The 9,507-nt window shown below is 54.1% G+C and overlaps 3 protein-coding genes across 3 annotated transcripts; 1 reads left to right on the top strand and 2 right to left on the bottom strand.

The window, feature by feature from the left end:
- Positions 1 to 726: 726 nt before the first annotated feature.
- On the bottom strand, positions 727 to 1,598 carry PpBr36_06741 (uncharacterized protein; the record flags this gene model as incomplete). The annotated part of the gene is made up of 3 exons (XM_029893884.1): positions 727 to 1,298; positions 1,388 to 1,451; positions 1,527 to 1,598. 3 exons carry the CDS (start codon positions 1,596 to 1,598, stop codon positions 727 to 729), a joined length of 708 nt encoding a protein of 235 aa, XP_029746218.1.
- A 433-nt stretch (positions 1,599 to 2,031) lies between these two features.
- PpBr36_06740 (uncharacterized protein) lies at positions 2,032 to 4,344 on the top strand (the record flags this gene model as incomplete). The annotated part of the gene is made up of 2 exons (XM_029893883.1): positions 2,032 to 2,392; positions 2,477 to 4,344. Coding segments are annotated over 2 exons (2,229 nt in total), but the record flags the coding sequence as incomplete, so codon positions are not given.
- An 836-nt stretch (positions 4,345 to 5,180) lies between these two features.
- On the bottom strand, positions 5,181 to 8,604 carry PpBr36_06739 (uncharacterized protein; the record flags this gene model as incomplete). The annotated part of the gene is made up of 2 exons (XM_029893882.1): positions 5,181 to 7,389; positions 7,466 to 8,604. 2 exons carry the CDS (start codon positions 8,602 to 8,604, stop codon positions 5,181 to 5,183), a joined length of 3,348 nt encoding a protein of 1,115 aa, XP_029746204.1.
- Positions 8,605 to 9,507: the final 903 nt, after the last annotated feature.

Genomic DNA, 9,507 nt, shown 5'->3' with positions numbered 1-9,507 from the left:
ACACACCCATCACGGGATTTGCTCCTCCGCACATAACCCTGCAGCTTCTCTTTCATGTCTTGACTGTCATCTTGTTGTTGGCGACAGGGTTTTACTTACAAGCTTGTGTAATTAGGCATCATTGGAATTAGTCGAGCAACATCAAATGCGGACAGCGCCTAGGGTGGCAAGTAAGTAAGGCACTTACTTACTATGTGAAATCCCAGTCGTCAGAAATGTCTTTTAGTCTAGACCAAGTCTAGACTAGATCCGCTTCATGTAAATGTAGGGTTACTTAACACTAGCTGTTCCTTGACATGTATGATTTGGATCTAGTAAGTTAAGTCATTTGGAGTGAATGGCAACCATCAGCCATAGCCAGAAGGCCGTCATATTTACCATCATCCCCTTCAGTAATGACCATTTGAATCTCGTTGAAACCACGCGGTAAACAGAAAATACACCGATCGCATTAGACCCTGAAGCCTACCGCTCAAATATGAGCAGTGGCCCTTGAAAACAAACCTGCTAAATGAATGCAAAATAACATACCATAGCACATAACAACCCATATCATTCCGCATTTCCACTCTCTTTCTTTCGTGCTACCTTCAGCCACCAACTGCCAGTGTATCTGTATCTACCGCCGAGTCCCTGCTCCGAATAGAAACCAAGGGGGAAAAAAAGAGATCAAAGCTAGCCGAAAACATGACAAAAAAAAAAAACGACAAAACAGCTCTCGCCAAATCAGCACGCGCACCCGTCCTTGCCCTCCACTTCCCGTGGGCCACCTAGGCTGACGCTCTGCTGCTCGCCACTGCGACCAGCACCAGCACTGGCACCGGCGCCCCTCGCGCTCTTGAGAGACGTCTCCGGGATCGCGTTGGCGATGGCCGTAAAGACCTCGGTGACGTTGAATCCCGTCTTGGCACTGGTCTCGAAGAACAACAATCCTTCCTCCTCCGCGTACGCCTTGGCGTCCTCCGTCGGTATCTTGCGGGCGTCACCTGAGTCGCCGCCCGCGCCGTCAGCATCGGCATCGTCGCCGCCCGCGTCGCCGCCGTCGCTCGTCAGATCGAGCTTGTTTCCGACGAGCGCGATCACGATGCCCGGGGACGCTTGGCGCTGCAGCTCAGCGACCCAGTGCTTTGCCTTGATCAGTGATGTCGGCTTTGTGAGGTCGTAGACGACGAGGGCGGCCTGTGCGTTGCGGTAGTACATGGGCGCCAGCGAGGCGAAGCGTTCTTGTCCCGCAGTGTCCCATATTTCAAACTTGATGGTCCGGGCCGGCAGGTTGCATTTTTGCGTCAGGAAGGCAGCTGTGTCGGGCAGGACGACGGGGCTTCTGGTCAGTTCCTTGGCTTCCGGAGAGGCGCATACGTTTGCGAGAGTGCGGTGGCAACCTTACCCCCTATCGTCGGCTCCTTGTTCTCTTGAAAGTCGTTGTTGACAAACCTCAAGACAAGCGATGACTGCATGTACCGGATTTTGAGGTTAACAATCTGCGCGCCCGCGTCGGGGTGGTGCACGTGCGATCATGAGCATACCTTTCCCACTGCAGCTTCGCCGAGCAACACCAACTTGACGCTGCTGCTGGGTTTGGCTGCTCCGTCGGCCATGTCGGGAATTTTATCTCGATCGAGGACGCTGATGTGATAAAAAAAAACGACCCGCTCGTATATTTTGAGTGTTTTCTCGAGATTCTCTGAGAATCGGGTATCGTGGCTGCGATGGATGGATACAAAAAGCGATGGCGTTGGGAATCGTTGTCGCCAGCCGAAGTTTAGTTCGGTCTAGAATCGTTACCGGGAGCCTGTTTGTTTGGCGGGTGACGTGATGGGCCGTGTTGAGCCAACGACAACGCTTCGTAAGGTGGGATCACCGCCCAGCAGGTCTAATCCTGTTTGGTCTAAGCGCATGGGTGATGCGTTTTACGATAAGATAAGAACTTCCATGCCTATGCACGAATTGCGGGCGATCCCCACCTCTGCGGCAGAAAAAAAAAGTTTGGGCGGGCGGTCATCTTCAGAGTAGCCTTCAACTTCCCTTTAGCTCTCCCGGGTGCTGATAAGTCTGTACCGACCAAGTCTTCCGCACACTGAGCTAGCAACCCATACAACTGTCGTCATGGCTGGCTCGACTACCAAGAAGCGGTCTCGCAGTACGAGCAGCGATTCCCTTGATCAGGTTGAGTGCAACGTCGCTGAGCGCAAAGCTGGTGCAAAAGATGAAAAGCCAGGAAAGAAGAGTCTCTTCGACGAAGAAGACTCCTCTGACGACTCAAGCTCCGGCAGCGATGACGATTCCGAGGATGGAGGCGCTAAGTTAGAAGAGGCCTCAGGGTCGTTCAAGATCAACGAGGAGTATGCCAGGAGGTTTGAGCACAACAAGAAGCGGGAAGAACGTCAACGATGTGAGTTGCGCCCACATTCGCCCACAACCCCCTCCAAGATGATTGCTCTTGTATACTAATAGCACGACCGTCTTAAAATCACAGTGGAAGAAAAGCACGGCCGAGATCTTGCGAACCAAGACGACGAAGAGTCGGACTCTGAGGATGAGACAGAAGACGAGGAAGGCTTCCTGGCCACCGAAGACCTAGACGCCGAAATCTCAGCTACCCTGCAGGCCCTCCGGAACAAGGATCCCAAGATCTACGATAGCAATGCAACATTCTACACGCCAATAGAAGAGGCAACCGCAGCCGCAGCCGCCTCGAAAAAGTCCAAGGACAAACCCATGACGCTCAAGGACTATCACCAAGAGAGATACATGAAGGGCGACGTTGGCGCAGACTTTGACGAGGACTTAAAGGCACCGCCGCCCCGAACATATGCTCAGGAACAAGACGACCTGAAAAAGGATTTTATCAACGAGGTCAAGGCCCTCACAAAGGATGACTCGGACGACGACAGCGACGGCGAGACCTTCCTGAAGCGCAAGTCCAAGCCCGATCAGCCAGCCACCTCCAATGGCGTGCATCCTTCCCGAGCCGCCCAGGTCAAGACCGTCACCGAGGTGGACGTGGCCAACGCCGACAAGGATCCGGAGCTGTTCCTCTCAAACTTTATGGCCTCGAGGGCCTGGGCACCCCCAGAAGGCAACCAGTGGGAGGCCTTTGAGTCGGATGAGGAGGACGCCGACAACGCCAACATGGCAGAGGAATTTGAGAATGCGTACAACATGAGGTTCGAGGATCCTGAGAAGAGCAACGAGGTCCTGCAGTCGTACTCGCGAACGCTTGTCGCTGCCAGGAGTGTCAGGAGGGAAGAGGCCAAGGGCAGGAAACGGCAGCGTGAGCTCGAAAAAGAGCGCAAGGAGGCGGAGAAGCAAGAAAGGCGGGAAGAGCGTGCCCGCCTGAAGCGGCTCAAGCTGGAGGAAGCAGAGGAAAAGCTCAAAAAGATCAAAAAGGCTGCGGGGCTGCACAACAAGACGCTCAAGGAGGAGCAGTGGGCGAAACTGCTCGACGATGCTTGGGACGACGATAAATGGGAGTCGGAAATGCAGAAGCAGTTTGGCGATGATTACTATGCAGAGGAGGAGATTGGCGACGTCAGCTCGGATGAAGAGGCCGACTCTTCGTCCAAAAAGCGCAAGCCCAAGAAGCCGAAATGGGACGATGACATCGATATCAAGGACATTGTTCCTGATTTTGACGACTCGGTACCGCCCACGTTACGTCTGTCGGACGACGAGGAAAACCAGGAGGTGGAGCAGGAAGGTGTCGAGGAAGGTATTGACGAGGAGGACGACGATGACGAGGGAAACCCCTCCAAGAAGCGCAAGACCTCAAAAGACCACAAAAAGGACCGCATCGCCGCGCAGCGCGCCGCCCGCCAGGAGCGCGCCAAGCTCGAGGCCCTGGTGGAGCAAAAAATGGAGCTCGACGACCCCACGGCGCTTGCATCGTCATCCAAGAAGCACAAGGCGGCTGGCGGCGGCGGCGGCGGGTTCCGGTACCGCGAGACGTCGCCCAACTCGTTTGGCCTGACGCCGCGCGACATTCTGCTCGCGCCCTCGGACGCCGTCCTCAACGAGTTTGCCGGCCTCAAGAAGCTCGCCACCTTTCGCGACCCGGAAAAGAAGCGCAGGGACAAGAAGCGCCTGGGCAAGAAGGCGCGCCTCCGCCAGTGGCGCCGCGAGAACTTTGGTCGCGAGTTCGAGGAGACCGGGCCCACATTTGGCTTCGATCGGGCTGTCGCTGCCGCAGAGGGCGGTGGTGGTGGTGGTACTGGCGAGCATAAGAGGCACAAGGGCAAGGATAAAGGAAAGGCCAAGGCCAAAGCCGAGGGGGAGGAAGGCGAGGAGAAGAAGAGCAAGAAGCGGAAGAGGTCCAAGGGGACCAAAACTGAGGCGTCGGCTTAATTTTTATTCTTATTGTCTTGTACAGAATACCTCTTAACAGAAGCAGATACCAAATATTTCATCTCCTTTTTTTTTTGTCTTTTTTTTTATCCAAATTTGTAGACTTATGCAGAGCAATGTTTTACGTCGCTGGACGAGCATGCATGCCTTGATGTGTACGTCCCACCGCGTGCCAATTCTTGCAGAAATTGAAATGCACACACTCGATATTTTTTTTTTTTTCTTTTTTCCGCCATCAAGGGTAGATTTATTGCATTCGTAAATTGACTATATTAGAAGCAGAAAGAGGTATCGCACCTAGGAGATGGTATCTAGCCAAACAACAGCAGGAGAAAGAGGACAGCAACAGACCGGACAAAAAAAAAAACACCAAAAACAAAGTTGTTTTTTTGACAAGGATTCCCACGCTCAAGAACTTCCAGACCCGATATGTCCAAGGTAATTCGTAAAAACTCCTTTCAAGATGCCTGCCCAAGGTAGCTTTTTGTTTGCCTAAGAAAAGAAAATTGACAACTAAGAAATAAATGGCAAGAAATTCGCTCCGTTCCTCACCATAGTTCCCAGTGGTATGTATTACTTTTAACTCTCAAAAGTAGTTTGCCGTATATCCTGAACCCCCGCCTCCCAAAGAGACATCAATCCAACAAAAAAAAACAGAAGACCCCCTCTTGGTATATCTCCCGCAATGTTTGGACTCATCAATCCGTCCCAAGATGATGATGATGACTACGCTGTTTGAGGCAGACGCTCATTCCTGCCCAGCGCGCAACCTCTTCGCTCATGCTTCCGGGCGACAACAGCGACGACCTCGCATCCCAGACCGTCCCGTACCATCTCTAGTGGCCGTTGTGGTTTGGGTTGCCTCCACCGCCGCCGCCGCCGCCGGCCATCCCGCCCTGTGTCGTCATGGCCCCGCCAAACATTGCACCAAGTCCATCGAGACTGGTCAGATCGTGACCGATTTCAGGAGGCTCCATGTTGAAGGGCATGAACCATGCCGACGAGGCGCCTTCGTGACCGTGGTGGCCTTGGTGGTTATTGTGGTTAAGTGTGTGACCCACAACGGCCGCGTGCAGGGCCTCGGCCGTCGAACCATGGGGGCGTCGTCCGCCGTCACCGTGTCGTTGACCGCTCATGCCGTCCCAGATGCCACCGCCATCCATCATCTGGCTTGTTATGGCGGGGTCCAGACTGCCGTATGCGCCAAATACCAGCTGGCGGTCGAGCTGTGGTAAAATGCCTGCAGTTGTCTGCTGGGACAGGGATAATGATAGCAGCTCCGGCGAGTAAAACTGTGGATTCTGATGGTGGTGGTGGTGGGTATGATGGGGAAAGGCACTCATCGCGACTGGGCTGATCGGTGACAGAGTATGATACGGCGCCTGGTTCGCCGACTGGGGTATCGCGAGCGGGCTGAAGCTCGGCGCATTTGTCTGTCCTCCCATGGTGCCGGAGAATCTCCGCCTGTTGGTGCCATGTTGGGGCTGTTGCTGTTGTGCCTGTTGCTCAATGGCACCATGCTTGTTGATATCTGTCATGATAGGATCTGGCTGGTGGTCCGACCGCGAAGTGGTACTAGCACCTTTGGCGATGGATTTTCTCTTTGCTGATTGGGGTTTTCCGCCTTGGCCGTTGTTGACAACGCCCTCAGCGCTCCGCGGTGACATCTTGGTCATGAACTCCTCAACCGTGGCCAGCTCTGGCTTCTGTTCCAGAACCGCATCGTTGCCCTTTTCCTTGGCCCCGTATTTCACCGGGTCCAAAAAGTCCGACTGAGATACACCGTGGGGATATCTGTCGAACCAGTCTCCGTACTGGAATATTTGAGGGCTATTCTCGTTTGCTGGGTTGCCCTGCCGAGCAGCATCTGCACAGGCGCGATACTGTTCGCGGAGGTTCTCTGTCATAAAGTGGAACATGCCCCAGAAACGCTTCATCTTTGACAGGAACCTCACGTTTGTCGCAAGATTCCGCTTTGACGTCGACTCGATGGCAGGGTTGCCTGAGAATATCCCAAAGATGTGCACGGTACTGGAGAGGAAGGTGCAGTATCCCACAAACGGGGCAGATACGAGATACGGCTCTGCATCCTTGAGGAGTTCCGACATGCGGTTGGCGGCCGCGAATGCCTTGGCACCAGCCTTGGTGACAAATGATTTGGGTATATCCTGCTGGGTTATGCTACCTGGAGATGACACTGCAAACCTGTTCATGAACAATATGTTCTGCTGGATCGAGATGTGAAGGAACAGAAACTGGTTTGCCATGCCTTCGGTGTCATGGAGTTTCAGATTCTCCCTGCTGTACTGTAGCGAATCAGGAAGGCTTGCTGGCAGATCTTCAGACTGCTTGATCAGCTTAGCGTATTCGGCGTCTGGGCTCCACATTGGATGGGGGTCCAACTCCTTCCCTCCTTGGTTCAGATAGTTGATGATGCGGCCCCAGATGGCAATGGACCGGACCATGTACGCCGCAACACCCATGTTCTCCTTTGACCGAGAGGCTTGATCTCCGTCCATATCCATAGGGTTGAGCGTAGGGCCGTTGAGGTCCTCCGTTGCACCGGGAATATCCAGCTGGAAGTATTTTTCTTTTACCGGTAGTGGTATTTTGACCGTTTCTTCCCTTATAAACGTTGGTCTTTCGGTGCCAGACGAGTTGAAGCGGTCCATCAAGAAACATGCCCACATCGTCCTCCTCCGAATTTCGCGGTCGATGAAGCTGAGCTGAGCCCTGCCCGAGTGGGGATCATATTCAAGGTCTTTGTGCAATTGGAGTGCAAAAGCCATACGAATGGCCTGGCCTCCAAGGGCCCAACTCCGGCCACCATGGCAGGTGCCAAATTCGTGAAGCCCGAGGATAAGTAGACAGGTGAGAATGGTGATGTTTGGCCACTCATATCTCCTCATGACGATGTCTCGTGCATGAGACGCCCATTCTTCGCCGCGTAAGAAGTTTGGGTTTGTGTTCAGCTTCGGGTGTGTCGAAAATCGCGCCGAGACTGCACACACGGACAGGATGAGCACTGGTGGCAGAGTTCCAGCTCTAAATTAGAAATTAGAAATTAGAAATTTAGCACATTGCAACCTCACAGAGCAAGCGTCGTTATTGCGCCACTCACCTCAGTTTCCTCATGTAACTCGGCCTGTGCAGCAGGTGATAGGCTTGGCCGTAAATGTCGTCAAAGAAAACCTCAGCCAGGTGTTCCTGTATTTCCCTGGATGGCAGCGCATCGGCGCCCTCCTGCAGCAGCTTGTTCTCTTCGGCCTCGTGGATCAAAAGCGTCGCAGGCCGGCCCGAGGGATCAGTCTTGCTTTTGGTTGAAGATCTCGCCCAGTTGTCCAACTCGGGGCCAAATGCCTCGTCCGCCCCACGCTTCTTGGCGGCGGCCTTGGATGCGTTCTGGGTCCCCGGGATCGCTGGCTTCAAGACTGATCTCATCACCGTCGCTGCGATGCCGTCTTGTTCAGACTTGGGCACCGTCTTGATGATTCGCTCCTCCATACGCTTCAGACGCTTGTCGAGCATGGCCATGTAGTCGGTCCTTGGCGCGGCTTTCCGGGCCGTCACTTTATACACGCACGGGATCCGAGATCGGAGACAGTGTTTACAGGCGGGTTTCTCTCCAGAGCAGCGTATCTTCTTGCGCCTGCATGCAATGCACGCCAAGGGCAATCGCTTCCGCTCCTTGCCGGCCTTGGTTTTCAGCTCGCTCCAGGCCGGCATTGTTTCTCCCTTGTCGTCCTTGAATTTGCCTGCCCCGGATGCGTCCCCGGTACCGCTGGATATCAGCCCAAATTCGTCTGCGCCTGGATCCTCCAGCAGCAGCCCGTTGCCGTTACTATCTGGGCTGCCGTCCTCGGATGTGACCTGGCTGGGTCTCCTCTGGGAAGCCCTGTTGCCAGTGTAGCTGGGTGCTTGCCCGGCGGCGGAGGCGATGGAGCCCCTTCGGTCGGCTGGGATCGAGGAAATCGACGGGCGATGCTGCGGCGGAGGGAAGACGTCGACTGCGGGAGAGGCGTCAGTCATGGCAACGATTGTGTTGTCATCGTTGATCGGCTGGAAGGGAAACTGAAAGTCGCCAAAGTGCGAGGCATCCATGACGCTTTGCGAGGGCGCATCATCGTGTAGGCTGCCGTTGGGAGTTCCATCTAGTTGGAACGCATTAAGGTCGACGCTATCTGCGTGCATAAGTTGAGCTTCTGCATCGAGGTCGAGGGTCGCAAAGGTTTGCGCTTCGGTTGCGGGCTGGCTGGACATTTCGGCAGCCGCGGTTTCGCGTGGGCTCCAGGATGGAAACCGCACGGGATTGGGTCTCCTCGTCGCCCGGAAGCGAGGTTGCCGTTGCCGTCGTCGTCTTCGTCGTCGGTGTCGTTGTCGTTGTCGTCGATCGAGCAAGATCAAGTGATAGCTTTAGTTCCAGAGCAAAGTCGAGTCCGTGCATATGCGGAGAAGCAGTAAAACATGCACCAGCTGCAGCCTGGGGTATTGAGAGAAGCAAACGGTAGATGCTACTCTCGAGGCACACAACCGACGCTAGGCTTTTGGCCCGAAAACAAGAGGCTAGTAACCAAAGAAACCGAATGCAGTGTAACGACCAGACTAAGGCAGTCCTAGTCGTTTTGTCTCAGGTCGCTGTCAGTACGAGGCGCACCGGGACTGTCATGATACTATCTTGGACATGGGAGAGATCGCGGTTGACTCGCTATCCCCGTTGCACATGGACGAGCTGCTTGGCTAACGTAAGGTAGGTGAGGTACTGAGCATCGGGTCCTGCCTGAGTCGGGGGGTTGGAAGGCTGGATGTAGGCGCGGTTAACTACGTAGCGTAGGATGCGGAGAGGGTTTGAATTGTGGGCGCCGACTGAGATGGTAGTGGAGACTTCTTTTTTTTTTTTTTTTGTCTCTTTGGGCCGAACAAGAGAGTCAATCTTCAATGGTTGGTTAATTCCGCGTAGGTACCTTTTGTAGTACATTATACTTTGTAGTACTTCTCACCTATGCGTACCGTAAAATCGATGCCAGGACAAGGATCAGTTAGGCTGGGGCACGAAGCCGTTAGAGAGTTCTTTTTTTCTTTTTCTTTTTTCTTTTCCTTTTTGCTTTCTTTTTTTGACCCTCCTAGTGAGGGGAGGGGCTGGGGCCACGGAGAAATTTTGGGTCG

Source organism: Pyricularia pennisetigena (assembly GCF_004337985.1).
Source record: "Pyricularia pennisetigena strain Br36 chromosome 4 map unlocalized Pyricularia_pennisetigena_Br36_Scf_6, whole genome shotgun sequence".
NCBI classification, from domain to species: Eukaryota; Fungi; Ascomycota; class Sordariomycetes; order Magnaporthales; family Pyriculariaceae; genus Pyricularia; species Pyricularia pennisetigena.
This window is presented reverse-complemented; position numbering and strand designations above follow the sequence as displayed.